This window comes from Anser brachyrhynchus (genome assembly GCF_964034855.1).
Source record: "Anser brachyrhynchus genome assembly, contig: SCAFFOLD_641, whole genome shotgun sequence".
Lineage (NCBI taxonomy): Eukaryota > Metazoa > Chordata > Aves > Anseriformes > Anatidae > Anser > Anser brachyrhynchus.
The window spans coordinates 1-20,398 of record NW_027664056.1 but is presented as its reverse complement, the minus strand read 5'-3'; the positions used below and the strand labels follow the sequence as shown (position 1 = coordinate 20,398).

At 68.7% G+C, this 20,398-nt stretch overlaps 5 protein-coding genes and 1 long non-coding RNA gene across 8 annotated transcripts; 1 reads left to right on the top strand and 5 right to left on the bottom strand.

Annotated features, from left to right (window-relative positions):
* Positions 1 to 5: 5 nt before the first annotated feature.
* TGFB1 (transforming growth factor beta 1) lies at positions 6 to 2,847 on the bottom strand (the record flags this gene model as incomplete). The annotated part of the gene is given in 7 exon segments (XM_080608578.1): positions 6 to 116; positions 205 to 285; positions 388 to 505; positions 1,128 to 1,303; positions 2,440 to 2,509; positions 2,511 to 2,683; positions 2,686 to 2,847. Coding segments are annotated over 7 exon segments (814 nt in total), but the record flags the coding sequence as incomplete, so codon positions are not given.
* A 1,258-nt stretch (positions 2,848 to 4,105) lies between these two features.
* B9D2 (B9 domain containing 2) lies at positions 4,106 to 8,062 on the bottom strand. 2 transcript variants are annotated; one of them, XM_080608580.1, is made up of 4 exons: positions 7,829 to 8,062; positions 6,711 to 6,801; positions 6,502 to 6,627; positions 4,106 to 5,232 (listed from the first exon to the last, which is right to left on the bottom strand). In XM_080608580.1, exons 1-4 carry the CDS (start codon positions 8,054 to 8,056, stop codon positions 4,919 to 4,921), a joined length of 759 nt encoding a protein of 252 aa, XP_080464706.1. In that variant the 5' UTR covers positions 8,057 to 8,062; the 3' UTR covers positions 4,106 to 4,918. The 2 variants fall into 2 exon arrangements, with proteins under 2 accessions (XP_080464706.1, XP_080464707.1); XM_080608581.1 differs by having other exon boundaries at positions 7,851 to 7,878.
* LOC308186451 lies at positions 5,241 to 6,480 on the bottom strand. Of its 2 annotated transcripts, none has more exons than XR_013944063.1 (3): positions 5,610 to 6,480; positions 5,440 to 5,576; positions 5,241 to 5,407 (listed from the first exon to the last, which is right to left on the bottom strand). It is a non-coding gene; the product is annotated as an uncharacterized lncRNA (long non-coding RNA). The 2 variants fall into 2 exon arrangements; XR_013944064.1 differs by having other exon boundaries at positions 5,241 to 5,439; positions 5,545 to 5,576.
* Positions 8,063 to 8,162: 100 nt separating the features above from the next.
* EXOSC5 (exosome component 5) lies at positions 8,163 to 10,072 on the bottom strand. The gene is made up of 6 exons (XM_080608583.1): positions 9,914 to 10,072; positions 9,715 to 9,828; positions 8,887 to 9,008; positions 8,646 to 8,786; positions 8,482 to 8,571; positions 8,163 to 8,370 (listed from the first exon to the last, which is right to left on the bottom strand). Exons 1-6 carry the CDS (start codon positions 10,020 to 10,022, stop codon positions 8,278 to 8,280), a joined length of 669 nt encoding a protein of 222 aa, XP_080464709.1. The 5' UTR covers positions 10,023 to 10,072; the 3' UTR covers positions 8,163 to 8,277.
* A 600-nt stretch (positions 10,073 to 10,672) lies between these two features.
* On the top strand, positions 10,673 to 16,228 carry BCKDHA (branched chain keto acid dehydrogenase E1 subunit alpha). The gene is made up of 9 exons (XM_080608579.1): positions 10,673 to 10,783; positions 11,830 to 12,009; positions 13,821 to 13,907; positions 13,987 to 14,095; positions 14,174 to 14,335; positions 14,418 to 14,624; positions 14,713 to 14,854; positions 15,681 to 15,852; positions 15,945 to 16,228. The coding sequence occupies exons 1-9, from the start codon at positions 10,700 to 10,702 to the stop codon at positions 16,116 to 16,118; spliced, it is 1,317 nt and encodes a 438-aa protein (XP_080464705.1). The 5' UTR covers positions 10,673 to 10,699; the 3' UTR covers positions 16,119 to 16,228.
* An 841-nt stretch (positions 16,229 to 17,069) lies between these two features.
* Positions 17,070 to 20,142, bottom strand: DMAC2 (distal membrane arm assembly component 2). Its single transcript, XM_080608582.1, has 6 exons — positions 20,052 to 20,142; positions 18,556 to 18,725; positions 17,818 to 17,898; positions 17,606 to 17,733; positions 17,363 to 17,525; positions 17,070 to 17,273 (listed from the first exon to the last, which is right to left on the bottom strand). Exons 1-6 carry the CDS (start codon positions 20,067 to 20,069, stop codon positions 17,129 to 17,131), a joined length of 705 nt encoding a protein of 234 aa, XP_080464708.1. The 5' UTR covers positions 20,070 to 20,142; the 3' UTR covers positions 17,070 to 17,128.
* Positions 20,143 to 20,398: the final 256 nt, after the last annotated feature.

Sequence of the window (20,398 nt, the reverse complement as noted above, 5' to 3'; positions counted from 1 at the left end):
GCGGGAGCTGTGCAGGTCGTTGGCGCGGTCGGGGGGCAGCGCCATGGCCAGCAGGTAGGGCACGCGCCGGTGCTTCTTGGCGATGCCCTGCATGTCCCCGCGCTGCTGCTCGAAGCCTGCGGGGGCCGGGGAGGGGTCAGCAGCCCGTGGTTTATTTTTTTTGGGGTGGGGGGGGGGACACAGAGCGGACGGCGGCGGCCCTACCTTCGATGGAGATGCGCATCTCATCGGCCTGGCCCTGCTCGCACGGGCAGTGCACGCTCAGCTTGAAGACGCCCAAAGGGTCTGCGGGGGCACGGGGTGGGGTGGGGGGGGGGCCGTGAGTGGGGTTTGGGATTTTTTTTGGGGGGGGGGGGGCACATTGCGGGGGGGGGTACACATGCTCACCGCTGCCGCTGAGCCACTGGCGGACGACGTCGGTGACGTCGAACCAGAGCCACTCTTCCTCCGCCGCCGCCCGCACCGAGCGCCCGTGCAGGTAGCGCCACGAGGCGTTGCCGTAGCCCTGCGCCGAGACCCCAAAACCGTGGCCACCATGTCCCCAAATCCAGGGGGGACACGAAGCCACCATGTCCCCAACCCCCCCCCCCTCCTCCCCATGGGTGCCAGCCTCCTGCGCCCCACACGGCCCTGCCCAGGGCGTCCCCAAACTGGGGGGGGGGCACCCCCCCATGTACCCAACGTCTGTACGGCCACGGTGTCCCCGTGTCACCTCCAACCCCAGACCTGATGTCCCCGGCGGCCACAGCAGCCTCCGTCCCTGGCCCTTGTGTCCCCAAATCCCCACGGCCCCGGTGACAACCCCAAAAGTCCCCCCGGTGTCCCGCATCCCCGTCCCCAAACCCAGCGCCCCCTCGGTGTCCCCAAACCCAGAGCCCCCACTGCACCCCCCACCCACCCCCCAGTGTCCCCTTGGTCCCACGTCCCCAAACCCAATGTCCCCATCCCCGCAGCGTCCCCAAACCCGCCATCCTTGTCCCCAAAGCATCCCCGCACCCCCACGCCCCATCCCTGGCGTCCCAGCACGCGCCGGGTCCCCGCAGCCCCCCTCATCCCCCATGTCCCCCCCGCTGTCCCCCCCTGGTGTCCCCATGTCCCCCCCGGTGTCCCCGTGCCCCCCCCCTCACCTGGTAGAGCTCGAGGCGCTGCTCCAGCCCCAGGTTTTCGGCGCTGGCCCGCTGCCGCAGCATGCGCAGCTCGGCGCGGTGCAGCAGCGCCTCGTGCCCCACCTCGGCCCGCACCCGCGAGGTGTTGAAGACGAAGAAGGTGCTGCGGCTCGTCGGGCGCCAGCGCTCCAGCGGGCCTGGGGACAGCGCCGGCGCCCGCTCAGCACCGTCCCCCCCTCCCCGGCACCCGCTCGGCGCCGTCCCCCCCTCCTCGTGCCGTTCACTCTGGAGCGGAGTGATGGCCGCGGCCGTTCGCGCGCCCCCAGCCGTGATTTTGGGGACCCTGGAGTCGCGCACCGGCGCCTCCCCGTCCTCCGCCCCCCCCCCCTCCTGGGGACCCAAGCGTCCCTGCTGCCACCCCCGCCGCCGCCCCCCCCCGGCCTCCCCCCAGCTCAACAAAGCTCCCTCAGAGCCGGCAATTACTCAGCAAACCACAACGTCCGGGCTCGGCCCTCCCCGAGCGCCACCGCGGCCGGGAGGGGACCCAGCGCCCGGCAGGGGGGACCCAAACCGGGGACGGAGCCCGGGCACCGGCGGCACCGGTGACGTTTGGGGTGCTGCGGACCCCCGGCGGGCACGGGGACGGGGGTGTCCCGGTGCCACCGCCCTGCCCTGGGGACGTGGGGTCGGGGTTTTGGTGCCAGCGCCCGGGCGCAGGGCGGGAGGGGACCGAGGTGGCCGGGTGCTGTCACCGCCACGCCGCCGCGGGGACCCCCGGGGACGCCCCCCGGGGGTGTCCAGGCACCGTTTCACCGGGGACCGGGGTGTCCCAGGCTCCGTCCCCGTCACCCAGCAGGGATTCGGGACCCAGGCACCCAAGGGACACCACCAGGGTGCCCTCGGTGTCACCCCCGGCAGGGACGGGGGCACTGGGGGCACCCACCCCGGAGGGGACGGCGCTGTCGGGGCACCCGCTCTACGTGCGGTGGCCCCCCCCTTGGCACCCTCACTGTCACCCAGCGGGGACCCCAGCGTCCAGGTGCCCCCCCCAGAGTCCAGGAGCCCCCCCAGCACCCAGGTGCCCCCCCCCAGCACGTCCCCAGGGGACCAGGCACGCCATGGGGGACCCCGGCACCCACTTTTTGAGCACCCAACCCGCCCGGGCACCCTTCCCGCCACCCCAAAAGCGACCCCGAAACGGGGACACCCCCTCCAAAACCCCCAAACCCCGCCGTTACCGGGGACGGGGGCACCTCCACCATCACCCCAGCGGGGACCCGGGCACGCAGCCCCTGGGGGCCCCCCCAGGACCCCCCCCCGAGCCCAGCCTCACCGTCGGCGAGCGGCTCCATGGGGAAGCGGTGCAGCTCCTTGGCCCAGTACTCGTCGGGCTCGTCGGGGGGGCCGCAGCATGGCCTGCTGCCGCAGCAGCTCGCTGGTGCTGTTGTAGAGGGCCCGAACGTCCTCGGGCAGCTGCTGGGGGGGGGGGGGCTCGGCGGGGGGGGGGGCGGTCAGGCGCAGCTTGCTCAGGATCTGGCCCCGCACGGCCTCGATGCGCTTCCTCCGCGCCGCTTCCAGTCCAGCGAGCGGCACGTGGAGAGCGCGCCCGTGGCCCCCAGCAGGGCCAGCAGCGCGGCCACCCCCAGCAGAGCCCCCCCCATCATCCCCGGGACCCCCCCCCCAAAAAAACACCGCGACCCCGACCCCCCCCCCCAATACCGGGACCCCAACCCTAACACCCGGGACCCCCCTCCTAACACCGGGACCCCCCCTAACACCAGGACCCCCCCTAACACCGACACCCCAACCCTAACACCAGGACCCCCCCCCAATACCAGGACCCCCCCCTAACACCAGGACCCCCCCCTAACACCAAGACCCCGCCACCACCGCCAAGACCCCCCCCCAATACCGAGAACCCCCCCCAAAACCTAGAACCTTACCCCTAATACCAAGACCCCCCCCCTAACACCGGTGACCCCCCCTAACACCGAGACCCCCCCCCCTCAGCTGGACCCCCTCACCCCACTGGTGCCCCCCCCGCCCCTCCCCACCCCCGGTGCTGGCTCCTATCCTAGTTGCCCCCCCCCAACTTTTTTACCCCCCCCCCAAAAATGAGCTCCCGGTGCTGGGTCTCGGTCCCTCCCCCCCCCCCTTCTCCCCACCCCCCCGGTGCCGGTGCTGAGGAGCGAGCTCCGGGACCCCCCCCCCCCCCCGCCCCCTTTAAAATTCCTGCCGGTGCTCGGAGCCCCCCCGGCCCCCCCCGTGCCCGGTCGGAGCCCCCCCCCCCCGCTCCGTGCCGGTGCCGTTCCCGTTTGCGGAGGTTTTTGAAGGGCCGGAGCGGGGCGGCCCCACCCAGGAAACGCCGCGGGGGGGCCCGGGGCCGCCCCCCCCTTCCGCTCCGCGGGGCCCGGCCGGGGGCGGCGGGAGGCGCCCGGGGAAACTGAGTCACGGGGGGGGGGGGGCGAGGCCCCCCAGGGGGCACCCCCCAGGGAGCCGCCCCCCCCCCCCCAGGAACCCCCCCCCCCCAGGGAGCCGCCCCCCCGGAGAGACCCCCCCCCCCACGGAGCCCCCCCAACCAGGACCCCCCCCCCCCCAATAAAGACCCCTCCCACGAGGGACCCCCCCCCACACACAGAGCCCCTTCCCCCCCAGGAGCCCCCCCCCCTCCCAACCAGGAGCCCCCCCCCCTCCGAGACCCCCCCCCGGAAACCCCCCAAACAAGACCCCCCCCCCCACGAGGGACCCCCCCCACGAGGGACCCCCCCCACGAGGGACCCCCTCCCCACAGAGCTCCCCCCACCCACGAGCCCCCCCCAACCAGGAACCCCCCCCACCACCAAGGAACCCCCCCCAAACAACACCCCCCCCAACCAGCCCCCCCCCCCCCGAACCCCCTCCCCAACCAGGACCCCCCCCCCCCAAGACCCCTCCCCACGAGGGCCCCCACCCCCCCCCAACCACCCGCCCTCGCCCCCCCCCCAAGAAAAGAGGCGGGCTGCAAAAAAAACTTTATGGGGCACACACAGGGCCCCCCCCGCAGAGTTTGACCCCCCCAAAAAAAAATTAGCCTCCAGCGTGGGACCCCCCCCCCATGCCAGGGGACCCCCCACGTCCTGGTCAGGGTGCTGGGGGGGGGGGTCTAAGCCCTTGGGGATCCCCCCCCGGCCACCCTGGGGGTCCCATCCCCGGGGGGGTCCCGTCCTGGGGGGTCCCATCCCCGGGGGTCCCAGGGTCCCATGCCTGGGGGGCACCCATGGGTGACAACGCGGGGGGGGGGGCACCCAGCACCCATAGGTCCCGGACATTTCAGAGGGACCCCAGCGCCCCCCCCCCCTTTGGTGACACCCCAAAAATATCCCAGGGGGGGGGACCCCAGCAGGACCTGGGTGCTGGGGGGGGGTGGGACACCCACTTTGGGGGGGGGGGGCGCCCAGCACCCATAGGTCCTGGACATTTCAGAGGGACCCCAGCGCCCCCCCCCCCCTTTGGTGACACCCTAAAAATATCCCCGGGGGGGACCCCAGCACGACCTGGGTGCTGGGGGGGGGGGGTGTCACCCCCTCAAGGGGGGGTCACCCGCTCAAGGGGGGGGTCACCCGCTCAAGGGGGGGGGTCCCAGCGCTGGGGGGGGGGCGCACCCAAAGGCCCTTTTCCCCTGGGGGCCCCCCCCGGCGTCTCCATCCTGCACCGAGGCCGCCGCCGACACCGAGACCCCCCGGAAGCCCGGTGCCGGGACGGGGGGGGGTCACAGCACCCAAGGCGGTCCTCAGGGTGTCCCCCCCCCCGCGCCCCCCCCCCCGGGGGGGGGCTCAGCACTGCACCCCGTAGCGGGCGAAGTGGCGCAGGAGGACGCCGAGCTGCAGGTGCACGGTGCCGGCGGCCTCGGTGCGCAGCCGAAAGCGGTCGCCGGCGGCGTAAGCGGCGTCGGGGGCGCGCAGCTGGGGGCCCCCCCCCAGGAAAAGGCGGCTCAGGCGCTCCCCCCGCGTCCCCCGGGGCCGCCAGGTGACGCAGGACAACGCGTGGCACCCCGGGGTGCTGGGGAGGTGGCAGAAGCCGTAGCCCAGCAGCTCGCTGCGCCCCAGGGAGTCCTGGTGCCACACCTGGAGGTGCAGCTTGGGCCAGCCTGGGGGGGGGCGATAAAAGGGGGGGGGGGTTGGGGACAGGTTGGGGACATTTGGGGGCATTTGGGGACATTTGGGGGCGCTTTGGGGACAATCTGGGGCACTTTGGGGGCATTTGGGGGTGCTTTGGGGGTGATCTGGGGGGATTTGGGGGTGCTTTGGAGGCATTTGGGGGCGCTTTGGGGACACTTTGGGGACACTTTTGGGACCTTTGGGGACACTTTTGGGACCTTTGGGGACAATCCGGGAACATTTGGGGGTGCTTTGGAGGCATTTGGGGACACTTTTGGGACATTTGGGGACAATCTGGGGACCTTTGGGGACAATCTGGGGACATTTGGGGGTGCTTCGGAGGCATTTGGGGACACTTGGGGGGCACTTTGGGGGCACTTTGGGGACAATCTGGGGACCTTTGGGGACAATCTGGGGACATTTGGGGGTGCTTCGGAGGCATTTGGGGACACTTGGGGGGCAATTTGGGGACACTGGGGGCAATCTGGGGACCTTTGGGGACAATCTGGGGACATTTGGGGGTGCTTTGGAGGCATTTGGGGACACTTCTGGGACATTTGGGGACAATCTGGGGACCTTTGGGGACAATCTGGGGACATTTGGGGGTGCTTCGGAGGCATTTGGGGACACTTGGGGGGCAATTTGGGGGCACTGGGGGCAATCCGGGGACACCTTGGGGACGCCTGGGGGACATTTGGGGGACAATTTGGGGACAATCTGGGGGACACTTTGGGGGATAATTTAGAGACAATTTGGGGACACTTTGGAGACACTTTGGGGACACTTTGGGGACACTGGGTACATTTGGGGACGCTTTGGGGACATTTGGGGGACACCCCGGGGACACTTTGGGGGACACTCTGGGGATCCTTGGGGCCACCTGGGGGACACTTTGGGGGCAATTTGGGGACACCCTGGGGACTCTTTCGGGACACCTTGGGGACAATCCGGGGCCAACTTGGGGACCTTTGGGGACAATTTGGGGGACCCTTTGGGGGCAACTGGGGAACATTTGGGGGGCACTTTGGGGGCACTTTTGGGACAGTTTGGGGACAATCTGGGGACACTTTGGGGACACTTCGGGGACATCTTGGGGACACTCTGGGGGACAATTTGGGGACACTCTGGGAACGTTTGGGGGACACTTCGGAGACACTTGGGGGACACCTTGGGGACGATCTGGGGACGCCTTGGGGACACCCTGGGGACAATTTGGGGACAATTTGGGGGACACGCGGGGGGGGGGGTCGGGGACGCACCTTGCAGGCCCTTGGTGGCGTAGTGGACGTCGAGGGGGTGGCACCAGTAGGCCACGTCCCCCCCCTGCGGGTCGTCCACCTGCGTCTGCCCCTCGCGCAGCCCCGCCAGCAGCTTCCAGGCGCCGCCTGTCCCCGGGGGGGGGGGGTGGCAGTGTCATTGTCACCCCCCCCCCTCCCCCCGTGTCACCGTCACCGTGCCCCCCCCTCACCTGCGTGCAGCCCCCACTTGCAGAAGAGGCGGCGCTGCGGGAAGCCGCTGGCGCCCACCAGCTGCCCGATGACGTGCAGCTCCGCCATGCCCTGCGGGGACACGGGGGGGGGGGGACACGGGGGGGGGGGACACGGGGGGGGGGGGACACACGATGGCACCCCGCCCCCCCCCCGTGCCCCCCCCACCCCGGAGGGGACCGTGCGCCCCCCCCAGGGCTTTGCACACCCCCCCCCAAGGTGTCCCCCCCCCCCCTTGCCCTGCACACCCCAAGCCCATCACAGCCCCCACCCCGGTGCCCCCCACACCCTCTTATCCCCCCCAGTTGCCCCCCCCTGACCCCCCAATTGCCCCCCTGACCTCCGAATTGCCCCCCTTACCCCCCCATTGCCCCCCTTACCCCCCCTTGCCCCCCTGACCCCCCCGCTGCACCCCCCTTACCCCCTCCATTGCCCTCCTCCGACCCATCACCCCCCCCACCCCCCATTGCCCCCTTCAAGCCCCTCATTGACCCCCCCAATTGTACCCTCCAGCCCCCCGTTGCCCCCCCAGCCCCCCCAATTGCCCCCAGCCCCAATAATTACCCCCTCTAGCCCCCCTCACTGTCCCAATTGCCCCCCCAGCCCCAAAACTGCCCCCAGCCCCAATAATTACCACCTCCAGCCCCCCCATTGACCTCCACCCCCAATTACCCCTCCAGCTCCCCCCACTGTCCCCCAATTGCCCCCCACCCCCAATAATTACCCCCCCTCAGTTGCCCCCCCCCAGCCCCTCATTGCCCCCCCAGTCCCCCAATTGCCCCCACCCCCAATGATTCCCCCCACCAGCTGCCCAATTGCCCCCCAAGCTCCCCAGCTGCCCCCATCCCCTATAATTACCCCCCTCCAGGCACCCCCTCATTGACCCCCACGCCCAATTACCCCCTCCAGCCCCCCCAAATTGCCCCCCCAGCCCCGCAATTGCCCCCACCCCCAATAATAACCCCCTCCAGCCCCCCAATTGCCCCTCCCAGCCCTCCCAACTTCCCCCCAACCCTCCCCATTGCCCCCATCCCCAATAATTACCCCCCCCCCGCCCCCCCATTTTGTACGACCCCCCCCCACCCTCCCGTGCCCCCACCCAGGCGCTCGGCGCTGCGGACCGTAGGATGCGCATGCGCAATGCGCCCGCCTGCCCGTTGCTACGGCAACGCCCGGCCCCGCCCCACGACGCGCGCTCCCATTGGTCGCGCCGCGCCCAGCCCCGCCCAGAAGGGTCGAGCGCGCCGCAGCTGGCTGGCGGCCATCTTGGGAGGGACCTACAGTGGGCGCCGCCATCTTGGCGCTGTGAGCCCCTGGGGGCCGCCATCTTGGGGTGCCATTGCGCTGGGGGGGGAGCAGGCCGCTTGTCGCCGGGCCTGGGGGGTGCTGAGGGGGGCAAAATGGTGCTGGACGGATGGCGAGGGGCAGGATGAAGGGTGAAGAAGCCTTTACTGACATCTGGGGGGGCCCTGGGCCCACGGGGATACAGGGAGGGGGGATAATGGGGGGACAGTCCAGCTGCCCAGGGGGGCTCCGAGGACACCGGGGTCAGGATTTGGAGTATCTCCGGCGGGCAGAGTCCCGGTAGAACTGGAAGATGGTGTCGGCGGCGCGCTGGGCGGCCGCGAGGCACTGCTGCATCTGTGTGGGGGGGAAATAAAAGAAATTAGGGAGCAGCGGTGGGCGGATGTGGGGTGTGGGGGGGAAATTTTCCACCCCACAGCCCTAAAAAAGGGTCCCTGAGCCCCTCACCTCCTCCACGGAGCAGCTGCCTCTGGTGGTGGCCATCAGCACCTTCCTCTCGGTGCTGTCAATGGCGAAGGTGAGGACGGCGCGCGCCTCCTGGGAATACGAGGGGGGTCAGCAGGGTTGGGGTGGGGGCTCCCGGGGCTTGGGGGGGGCCCCCCGGTGCTCACCTGCTCCTGCCGGGTTGTGGGGTCGAGGACGATGGCGCCCTGGGCGTCGAGGGCGCAGGTGACGCCGCAGAAGAGGGACGAGAGGGGCAGACCTGCGTCCAGCAGCCCCATGCAGGCGGCGTTCAGGCAGCAAGAGAGGAGCTGAGGGAGGCTGTCAAGGAATGGGGGGGGGGGTAGGGGGGAAATCCCCCAGAAACATCCCAAAAAGCACAGCCCACCATGACCTGATCCCCAAGGATACGGAGCCGGCGTCGCTGAGCACCTGCAGCACGAGGGTGATGGCGGTGCGGGGGTGCAGCGCCCCCAGGACCACGGCCTCGCACGTCTGCCGGAGGAGCTGCTCCCGGCTGCGCTCGCCGACACCTGCGGGTGGGATGGCGGGGGGGTTAAACGGGACTTGGGGGGGTTAAACAGGATGGGGGAGGGCCAAGAATCCCAGGATCACCCAAAGCATCTTGTGCAGGATGAGACCCAGGCAGGTTTTGGGTATCTCCGGAGCAGGAGACCCCAAAACCTCTCTGGGGAACCTGTCACCCCCCCAGTAAAGAAATGCCCCCCGATATCACCCCCCCAGTAAAGAAACACCCCCTGATATTGAGCTGGAACCTCCTGGGCTGCAGTCTGTGCCCGTTGCCTCTCGTCCTGACGCTGAGCACAACCGAAAAGAGACCGGCTCCATCCCCTACACACACCGCACTCAGATATTTATATATATTAATGAGGTCTCCCCTTGAGATCTTCTCTTTTCCAGGCTGAACAGGCCCGGCTCTCCTCTGAGCACCTCAGGAGCCCTCCGACCACCCCCGGAGCCCTCCTCGGGCCCCCCCCGGTACCCCCACATCCCTCGGGAGCCCTCTGAGCACCTCCAGAGCCCCTCAATCATCCCTGGAACCCTCTGAGCACCCCCGGAGCCCTCCTCTGGATTCACCCCCGTACCCCCACGTCCCTCAGGAGCCCTCCGAACACCCCCGGAGCCCTCCTCGGGCCCCCCCCCGGTACCCCCACGCCCCTCGGGAGCCCGACCCCGGCCCCATCTCCCCGCCGAGCCCCCCCCGAAGGCGGCCCCCACCTGGCAGCCCCACCTTGGGGCGCAGCAGCACCTCCAGCGTCGCCCTCTCGGGGCTCTCCTTGCTGCCTCGCACCTCCGCGGGGCCGTACAGCCCGGCCAGCACCGAGGTGTCACCTGCGGGGGGGGGGACACAGAGGGGACGGCGCTGCCACCGGGCCCCGGAGCACGGCGGGGACCCCCCCCACGGAGCCCCACGGACCCTGCACGAAGGCGGCGGAGCCGTCGGGCCGCGAGAGCAGCCCCTGCTCGCAGGAGAAGGGCCGCAGGCAGCACCCGGCCGTCGCCATGGCTGCGCCGCCGGCCTCCATGGCGGAGCTTCCGGTTCCGGTTCCGGTCCTCCCTCCGGGTGGGGCCACGCCCCCTCGGTGGGAGGCCACGCCCCTCCGTGCGTAGCTGCGAGTGGCCACGCCCCCTCAGCAGGTGACCACGCCCCCTCATCAGGTGACCACGCCCCCTCCGTGGCTGACCACGCCCCCTCAGCAAGCGATCACGGTCACGCCTGGTGGCCACGCCCCTCCGTTGTGGCCACGCCCCTCCGCTCGCCACGCCCCCTCAGCGGGGTGGCCACGCCCCCTCAGCAAGCGAATATGGGCCGGTGTGATGACCACGCCCCCCGTGTGTCTGACCACGCCCCTCGGCGGATGGCCACGCCCCCTCCGCATGGCCCGGGCTCGTGGCCACGCCCCCTGTTCGCTTGACCACGCCCCTCAGTGGGAGACCACGCCCCCTCGGCGGGTGACCACGCCCCCCCAGCAGCCAATCATAGGCTGTGGTGGCCACGCCCCCTCGGTGGCTCACCACGCCCCCTCAGCGGGTGGCCACGCCCCCTCCGTATCTGACCACGCCCCTCGGCGGGTGACCACGCCCCCCCCCCCGTAGCCAATCATAGGCGGTGGTGGTGGCCACGCCCCCCCGGTGTGTGACCACGCCCCCTCCCTCGACGCCTGGCCCCGCCCCCTGGCCCGAGCCCCGCCCACCCCTGAAGATGGCGGCGGCGCTGCGGGCGCTGCGGGCGCGGCTCCTGCGGGCGGCCCCGGGCGCGGGCCCCGGGCGCGGCCTCGGCACCGCCGTGAGTGGGGCGGGGGGGGGGGGCGAGGCCACGGCGCCTCGGGATCGGCACCGGCACCCCGGGGGGGGGCCCCTTGCCCCCAGACCCCGTCCCGGTGTCCCCCCGTCCCCGTGCGTTGTCCCCGTGTCCCCCGTGTCTCCGTGTCCCCGCGTCCCCACGCTCCGACATCCCATCCCCATGTCCCCACGGCCCCGTATCCGTCCCCACATCCCACCCCCTGACCCCATATCCGTCCCATCCCACCCCACGGCCCTATATCTGACCCCATATCCGTCCCCACGGCCCCCACGGCCCCATATCCATCCCCACATCCCACCCCACGGCCCCATATCTATCCCCACGGCCCTATATCCGTCCCCACAACCCACCCTGTGTCCCTATATCTGTCCCATCCCACCCCACGGCCCCATATCCGTCCCCATATCTGTCCCCACGGCCCCATATCCGTCCCCACATCCCACCCTGTGTCCCCATATCTGTCCCACGGCCCCATATCCATCCCCAAATCCCACCCCACGGCCCCATATCCATCCCCACGGCCCCATATCCGTCCCCACGGCCCCATATCCATCCCCACATCCCACCCTGTGTCCCCATATCCGTCCCATCCCACCCCACGGCCCCATATCCGTCCCCACGGCCCCATATCCATCCCCACATCCCACCCTGTGTCCCCATATCCGTCCCATCCCACCCCACGGCCCCATATCCGCCCCCACGGCCCCCTATCCGTCCCCACGGCCCTATATCTGTCCCCGTGGCCCCGTACCCTCCCCCATGGCTCTATACCCGTCCCCACACACCACCCCACGTCCCTATATCCGTCCCATCCCACCCCGCGGCCCCATATCCCCGCGGCCCCACGCCCTCCCCGGCCATTGGCCACGCAGGGGGGTGGGACGGGGCGGGAGGCACCGGGGCCCTTGGGGGGGGGGGGGGGGGGGGGCGGTTCGGGACGCGGGCTGGGGACCCACGGGTGACACGGGGGTGACACGGGGGTGACACGGGGGTGACACGGGGGTGACGGGCGTCCCGGCGCCCCGCAGCGCGGCCCCCGGGCGCAGCAGGAGTTCCCGGCGCCGGAGGAGAAGCCGCAGTTCCCCGGGGCCTCGGCCGAGTTCGCCGAGCGCCTCGAGTTCATCCAGCCCAACGTCATCTCGGGCATCCCCGTCTACCGCGTCATGGACCGCCAGGGCCACATCGTCAACCCCGGCGAGGACCCCCAGGTGAGCCCCCCCCCCCCGGCCCCAAAAGGCTCCCGGCTGCACGGGGGGGGGCACCCCAAAAGCGCGATGGGCGGCGTGGGGCGCCCCGAAGGTGTGGGGAACGCCGAATGTGTGGGGCACCCCAAACACGTGGGGCACCCTAAACACGTGGGGCACCCTAAATACGTGGGGCACCCTAAATACGTGGGGCACCCCAAACACGTGGGGCACCCTAAACACGTGGGGTACCCAATATGTGGGGCACCCCAAACATGTGGGGCACCCTAAAGACGTGGTGCACCCTAAACACATGGGGCACCCCAAACACATGGGGCACCCCAAACATGTGGGGCACCCTAAACATGTGGGGTACCCAGTATGTGGGGCACCCTAAACACATGGGGCACCCTAAACACATGGGGCACCCCAAACATGTGGGGCACCCTAAACATGTGGGGTACCCAGTATGTGGGGCACCCTAAATACGTGGGGCACCCTAAACACATGGGGCACCCTAAACACATGGGGCACCCTAAACACGTGGGGCACCCAATATGTGGGGCACCCCAAACACATGGGGTACCCAATATGTGGGGCACCCCAAACACGTGGGGCACCCTAAACATGTGGGGCACCCTAAACACGTGGGGTACCCAATATGTGGGGCACCCCAAACACGTGGGGCACCCTAAACACGTGGGGCACCCAATATGTGGGGCACCCCAAACGTGGGGCACCCCAAACATGTGGGGCACCCTAAACACGTGGGGCATCCCAAACATGTGGGGCACCCTAAACACGTGGGGCACCCCAAACATGTGGGGCACCCCAAACACACCAGCTCCAGGCACACCGCTTTGCAAACGTGGAGTTCACGTGTATGACCCCAAACATGCGAAGTCTGGGCACACGGCACCCCAAACACACGATGTTTGGGGGTGTGACACCCCAAAAACGCCATGTCCCTGCACACGGCACCCCAAACATGCCATGTTTTTGTATAGGACACCCCAAACATGCAACGTTTGTGTGTATGACCCCCAAAAATGCAATGTTCGGACACACAGCACCCCAAACGTGCGATGTTTGTGTATAGGACACCCCAAACGTGTGAAGTTCAGGCAGACAGCACCCCAAACATCCAATGTTTGTGGTTGTGACACCCCAAAAATGCCATGCCCAGGCATGCAGCACCCCAAACATCCAATGTTTGTGTATAGGACACCCCAAAAACGCCATGTCCATGCACACAGCACCCCAAAAATGCCATGCCCAGGCACGCAGCACCCCAAACATGCAATGTCTGTGTGTGTGACCCCAAAAATGCCATGCCCAGGCACGCAGCACCCCAAACATGCAATGTTTGTGTGTGTGACCCCAAACATGCAAAGTCTGGGCACACGGCACCCCAAACCTGAAATGTTTGTGTACAGGACACCCCGAAAATGCCATGTCCACGCACGCAGCACCCCAAACATGCAATGCCCAGGCACACAGCACCCCACACGTGCAGGATGTGACCCCAAACACACGTGTCCACGCACACAGCACCCCACACATGCAGGACGTGACCCCAAACATGCGTGTCCACACACACAGCACCCCAAACATGCGTGTCCACGCACACAGCACCCCAAACATGCAGGATGTGACCCCAAACACGCGTGTCCACACACAGCACCCCAAACACGCATGTCCAGGCACCCAGCACCCCACACATGCAGTATGTGACCCCCAAACACACGTGTCCGTGCACACAGCACCCCAAACATGCCACATCATGCTTGTGACACCCCAAACATGACCCCCCCCCCCACCTTGCCCCCCCCCAGCTGCCCAAGGAGCTGGTGCTGAAGCTCTACAAGACCATGACGCTCCTCAACACCATGGACCGCATCCTCTACGAGTCCCAGCGGCAGGTAGGGGCGAAAAGGGGGTGCTGGGGCGGGGGGAGACCCCAAAATGCCCCCCCCACCACCACATTTTCCACCCCCCCAGGGCCGCATCTCCTTCTACATGACCAACTACGGCGAGGAGGGGACGCACGTGGGCAGCGCGGCCGCGCTCGACGACACCGACCTGGTTTTCGGGCAGTACCGGGAGGCTGGTGAGCCCCAAACCATGGTGGGGGGGTCCTTTGTGGGGCTGCCCCCCCCCTAAACCATACCGTGTCCCCCCCCCCGAGGCGTGCTGATGTACCGGGGCTACCCCCTGGACCTCTTCATGGCGCAGTGCTACGGCAACACCAGCGACCCCGGCAAAGGGCGCCAGATGCCCGTGCACTACGGCTGCCGCGACCGCCACTTCGTCACCATCTCGTCCCCGTTGGCCACCCAAATCCCGCAAGGTGACCCCCCCAAATCCCCCCTCACCCCCCCTACGCCCCCTCAGGGACCCCCGTAACCCCCCCCTTTTCCCCCTCCCCGCAGCCGTGGGGGCCGCCTACGCCATTAAGCGTGCGGACGCCAACCGGGCGGTCATCTGCTATTTCGGGGAGGGGGCGGCCAGCGAAGGGGACGCCCACGCCGGCTTCAACTTCGCCGCCACCCTCGAGTGCCCCATCGTCTTCTTCTGCCGCAACAACGGCTACGCCATCTCCACCCCAACCTCCGAGCAGTACCGCGGGGACGGCATCGGTAAGACGGGGGCGCCGGAGGGGGCGGCGGGGGTCAAGGCGGGGGGGGATTTGAGGGTGCTGTGCCCACCCGTCCCCGTCCCCCGCAGCGGCTCGGGGTCCCGGCTACGGGCTGATGTCGATCCGGGTGGACGGCAACGACGTCTTCGCCGTCTACAACGCCACCAAGGAAGCGCGGCGCCGCGCCGTGGCGGAGAACCAGCCCTTCCTCATCGAGGCCATGACCTACCGGTGAGCTGGGCGCAACAACCCCAAGCAGCGCTACGGGCTGGGGGATGAGTGGCTGGAAAGCTGCCTGGAGAAGGACCTGGGAGTACTGGTTGGGAGTCGGCTGGATATGAGCCAGCGGCGTGCCCAGGTGGCCAAGAAGGCCAACAGCATCCTGGCTTGCATAAGCAGCAGCGTGGCCAGCAGGGCTAGGGAGGTGATTGTCCCCCTGTACTCGGCTCCGGTGAGGCCGCCCCTCGAGCGCTGCGTTCAGTTTTGGGCCCCTCGCTACAAGAAGGACGTGGAGGTGCTCGAGAGAGCCCAGAGAAGGGCGACGAGGCTGGTGCGGGGTCTGGGGAACGAGGCTTAGGAGGAGCGGCTGAGGGAGCTGGGGGTGTTCAGCCTGGAGAAGAGGAGGCTCAGGGGAGCCCTCATCGCTCTCTACGGGTACCTTAAAGGAGGCTGTAGCGAGGCGGGGGTCGGTCTGTTCTCCCCCGTGCCTGGGGACAGGACGAGGGGGAACGGGCGAAAGTTGCGCCGGGGGAGGTTTGGGTTGGATGTTAGGAAGAACTTCTTTACCGAAAGGGTTGTTGGGCACTGGGATGGGCTGCCCAGGGAGGGGGTTGAGTCGCCATCCCTGGAGGGCTTTAAAAGACGTTCAGATGTAGCCCTGAGTGATAGGGTTTAGCGTAGGGCTTGTTAGTGTTAGGGCAGAGGTTGGACTGGGTGATCTTGGAGGTCTCTTCCAACCTAGACGGTTCTGTGATTCTGTGAAAAAAAAAAACAGGGGAAAACACCCCCAAAATGACCTCTTTTTTTTTTTTTTTTAATATTCTCTCTCCCCGCGCAGCATCGGGCACCACAGCACCAGCGACGACAGCTCGGCGTACCGCTCGGTGGACGAGGTGAACTACTGGGACAAGCAGGACCACCCCATCTCCCGCCTGCGGCACTACATGCTGAGCCGCGGCTGGTGGGACGACGAGCAGGAGAAAGGCTGGCGGAAAAGCTCCCGGAAAAAGGTGGGCGAGCCGGGACGCTGCGGGGGGGGGGGACAACATCGGGAGCCCCCCCGCCCCGCGCTGATTTTAAGATTTTAACCCCCCCAACGCAGGTGATGGAGGCGTTCGAGCAGGCGGAGCGCAAGCCCAAGCCCAGCCCGCAGCAGCACCTCTTCTCCGACGTGTACCGCGAGATGCCCCCCCACCTGCGCAAGCAGCGCGCGGCCCTGGAGCGGCACCTGCAGCACTACGGGGAGCACTACCCCCTCGAGCACTTCGAGAAGTGACCCCCCCACACCCCCCCCCGGGTACCCCCAGACCCCTCGAGGGTGTGCCGGGGTGGGGGGGGGGGGGCTCGAGGGGAATAAACGGGGCCGCGCGCCCGGCCCGGCTGCTCGGTGCGTGCGGGAGGAAAAGTTTGGGGGGCTATAACGTCCCTGGGGGGGCTATAACCTCCCGGGGGGGGGCTTGACCCCCTTTTTGGGGGACTTAACCCCCTTTGTGGGGGGATTTAATCCCCTTTGGAGGTGGCTTAACCCCCTTTGTGGGGGGATTTAACCTCCCTGGGGGGCAATAACCCCCTTGGGAGGGGGCAATAACCCCCTTGGGAGGGGGCAATAACCCCCTTTTGGGGGGATTTAACCCCCTTTATGGGGGCATTTAACCTCCCTGGGGGGCAATAAGCCCCTTGGGAGGGGCAATAACCCCCTTTTGGGGGGATTTAACCCCCTCTGTGGAGGGATTAACCCCCCTTTGGGGAGGTACTGAACCTCCCTGGGGGGCAATAACCCCTTGAGGGCAATAATCCCCTCTGGGGGGGGGATTTAACCCCCTTAGTGAGGGCAATAACCTCCTGGGGGAGGCAATAATCCCCTTGGGGGGAGATTTAACCCCCTTTGGGGGGGGAATAACCTCCCGGAGGGAGCAAATAAACCCTTTGGGGGGCACTTAACCCCCTTTGGGGGGGATTTAACCTCCTTTGGGGGGGGGGATTTAACCCCCTTGGGGGGGGGATCAGCCCCCCGGGAGGGGAATTAACCCTCCTGGAAGGGACCTTCACCCTCCTGGAGAGGAACGTACCCCTGGCAGGGGAAAATTAACTCCTCTTGGAGGGCAATTAAACACCTTGGGGGGGGAAATCAACCCGGGGGGGGGGGGATAATTTACCCCCAACCCCCCCAACACGCCCGGAGGGACCCGAGCAGCGCAGCCCACGGCACAAACCCCAAACCCTCGGCCAGCGCAGCGCCCACCGTGCTTTTAATACCCCCGAGGGGCCGCAGGCAGCCCCCCCGCGTCACGGGGGGGGCTCCCCCTGCTCGGGGGGGGGCCCCCCATCCATCCCCAGCACCTGGCAGCGGGGCAGCATCTCCTCCAGCAGGATGCGGACCAGCCCCGGGCTGGGCACCTCCACCCCCGTCACGTCCAGCCGCCGCAGATTCCTGGGGGGGGGAGGAAAAGACACAAAGGGTGGGTGCCACGCTTCAGGGGGGGGGCCAGATCTTTCGGGGGGGGCACTCGGGCCACTCACTGGAGGTGATGCAGCGTGGCCAGGCCCCTCTCAGTGACGCGGGGGCAGCGTGCCACCGCCAGCTCCCGCAGGCAGCCCTGGAAGACGTGCAGCCGCCCCAGCGCCCAGTCGTCGACGTGGGGGCACCCGCTGAGGTCCAGGTGCCGCAGCTCCGTCAATTGCACTGCGGGGGGGGGGAAAATAACATCAAGGGGGGGTCCCCGAGGTGCCGGGGGGGGGTTAAGGGGGGGGTCGGGGGCTCACCGAGGTTGTCCAAGCCGTCGTAGGTGAGCTGGGAGCCGCTGAGGTCCACGGCCACCACGGGGACGTCGCGGAGCTGCAGCAGCTCGGGGCGCCAGCGGCCGCGGATCCAGGGGTCCCGGTCCTTAAATCTTTGGGGGGGGGGGGGCACCGTCAGGGTGCGAGGGGGGGGGGCAGTGACAAAAAAGGGGGGGTGGAAACGAGGCAGGGCTCACCTGACCCCCCCGCCGCACGACAGGGCGAAGGCGGCGGCAGCCAGGTTGTCCCCGTAGCGCTCCTTGGCGAGGCCGTAGTACCTGGGGGGGGGGGCACCGGGGGGGTTTGGGGGGGCTGAGGGGCAGCACCGGGGGGGGGCACCCCCACACAGCCCCTCTGGTCACAGCTCGTGGGGGGGGAGTAATTAGACCCCTTTGTTTGTGCCCCCCCAATTATGGGGAGTGATTTGGGGACGCCCAACTCGTCCCCTCTACACCCTGTAAAATGGGGGGGCACAACTCAGCCCTTTTATTGCCCTCCCCCAGATTACAGGGGCAGATTCCAACCCCCACACCCCATAAAATGGGGGGGATGGGGCAAAAATCAACCCTTTTAAACCCTTTTATCCCCCCCCCAATAACAGGGAGAGATTCCACCCCTCTATCCTCACCCCATAAAATGGGGGGGGACGCAACTCACCCCTTTTACTTCCCCCCCTCCCCAAATTACAGGGCCAGGTTCCACCCCTCATCCCTCACCCCATAAAACAGGGGGGGGGCCCAACTCAACCCCATAAAACGGGGGGGGGGGGGGGGGTGTCACAACTCAACCCTTCCCCCCCAAGCACAGAGGGACTCCCTTTACCCCCCCCATACTGAGCTGGGAGCCCCGTTTCAACCCCTCCCTCCCCCCCCCCACATTAGTGCCCCCCCAATTCCCCCCCCACCCCCCCCCAGCCCCCCCCCAGCCCCACTCACGCGTTTTTCCTCCGCAGCCGCAGGCGCCGCAGCCGCTGGGCCCAGGCAGCCGCCACCTCCCCCTCCCAGCACCACTGCCCCAGGCGCTGCAGCACCCCCGAACTGGCGGCACCGCGGCGGCACGGCGAGGGGGGGGGCAGCGGCACCCGGCCCCCCCGGCACCCCAAAACCTGCGGGGGAGAGCGGCGGCGTCAGCAGCCCCGGCCCCATAAAACGGCCCCACCGCTGACCCCCCCCCCACTAACCCCAACCCCCCCCATTTTACCCCCAACCCCCCCATTTTACCCCCATTTCCTCCCACCCCTGTCCCCCCCCAGTCCCCAACCCCCCCATTCTCCCCCCATTTCTCCCCTCTCCCCCCCATCCCCTCACTGTCCCCATTCCTGTCCCCCCGCTGTCCCCAACCCCCCCCATTCTCTCCCCCCATTCCCCCCACCCCCATCCCTGTCCCCCCCATCCCCCCCAGTCCCCAACCCCCCATTCCCCCCCCCAATTTCCCCCCAGCTCTGCCCCCCCATCCCCTCCCTGTCCCCAGCCCTGTCCCCCACCCCCCCTTTGTCCCCCCCATCCCCCCCAGTCCCCAACCCCCCCCATTCTCCCCCCATTTCTCCCCTGTCCCCCCCCATTCCCCCCCCCAATTTCCCCCAGCCCTGCCCCCCCATCCCCTCCCTGTCCCTAGCCCTGTCCCCAACCCCCCCTCTGTCCCCCCCGTCCCCCCCAGTCCCCAACCCCCCCCATTCTCTCCCCCCATTCCCCCCACCCCCATCCCTGTCCGCCCCCATCCCTGTCCCCCCCATCCCCCCCAGTCCCCAACCCCCCCATTCTCCCCCCATTTCTCCCCTATCCCCCCAACCCCTCCCTGTCCCCCACCCCCCATTCCCCCCCCAATTTCCCCCCAGCTCTGCCCCCCCATCCCCTCCCTGTCCCCAGCCCTGTCCCCCACCCCCCCTTTGTCCCCCCCATCCCCCCACCCCCCCATTCTCCCCCCATTTCTCCCCTGTCCCCCCCATTCCCCCCCCAATTTCCCCCCAGCCCTGCCCCCCCATCCCCTCCCTGTCCCCCCCCAGTCCCCAACCCCCCCATTCTCCCCCCATTCCCCCCACCCCTGCCCCCCATCCCCTCTGCCCCCCCATTTCCCCTCACACTGACCCCCCCCCGTCCCTCCACTGCCCCCAAACCCCTCCAAACCCCCCCATTCTCCCTCCCCATTCCCCCCCCGTCCCCATCCCTGTCCCCCATCCCTGTCCCCCAACCCCCCCCCCCCAAACCCCCCCCCCAGCCCCTCACAGCCCCCCCAGCCCCCCCCCCCCAGGCCAGGCCCTCTTTTAGGCCCCTGCAGCCCCCCCTCCCCTTTATCCGCGCTCCCCCCCCCCGTAGCAAGAACAGGCAGGCACCGGCCGCGGGGTGGGGGCGCGTTTTGTTTTAATTAACCGCAAATTAATTAATTAAGCACAAATTAAGCCCCCCCCCCCCCCCCCGGCCCGGGCACGACCTACCGCCCGCAGCGCCGCCATCTTGCGCGCGCCGCCGTCCCCCGCGCACTGCGCATGCGCACCCCGGGCCCCGCCCACGCGCGTTGACCACGCCCACACACCAAAAATGGCCACGCCCACGCCCCCTTGGCCACGCCCACTACGCGCGGATAGGCTCGTCCCGAGCCACGCCCCCCCCCTTTCTGGGTGAAGCCACGCCCCCTTGGCCCTGAAGCCACGCCCCCGCCCCGCTAGGCCACGCCCCCTGGCGGGATCTCCCCCAGGGGAGGGGGAGGGAGTTGGGGGGGGGGGGGAGGGTTGGGGGGGGGGTCGGGGGGCGGGGTGGGGGGGGGAGGGGGGAGGGTGCTATG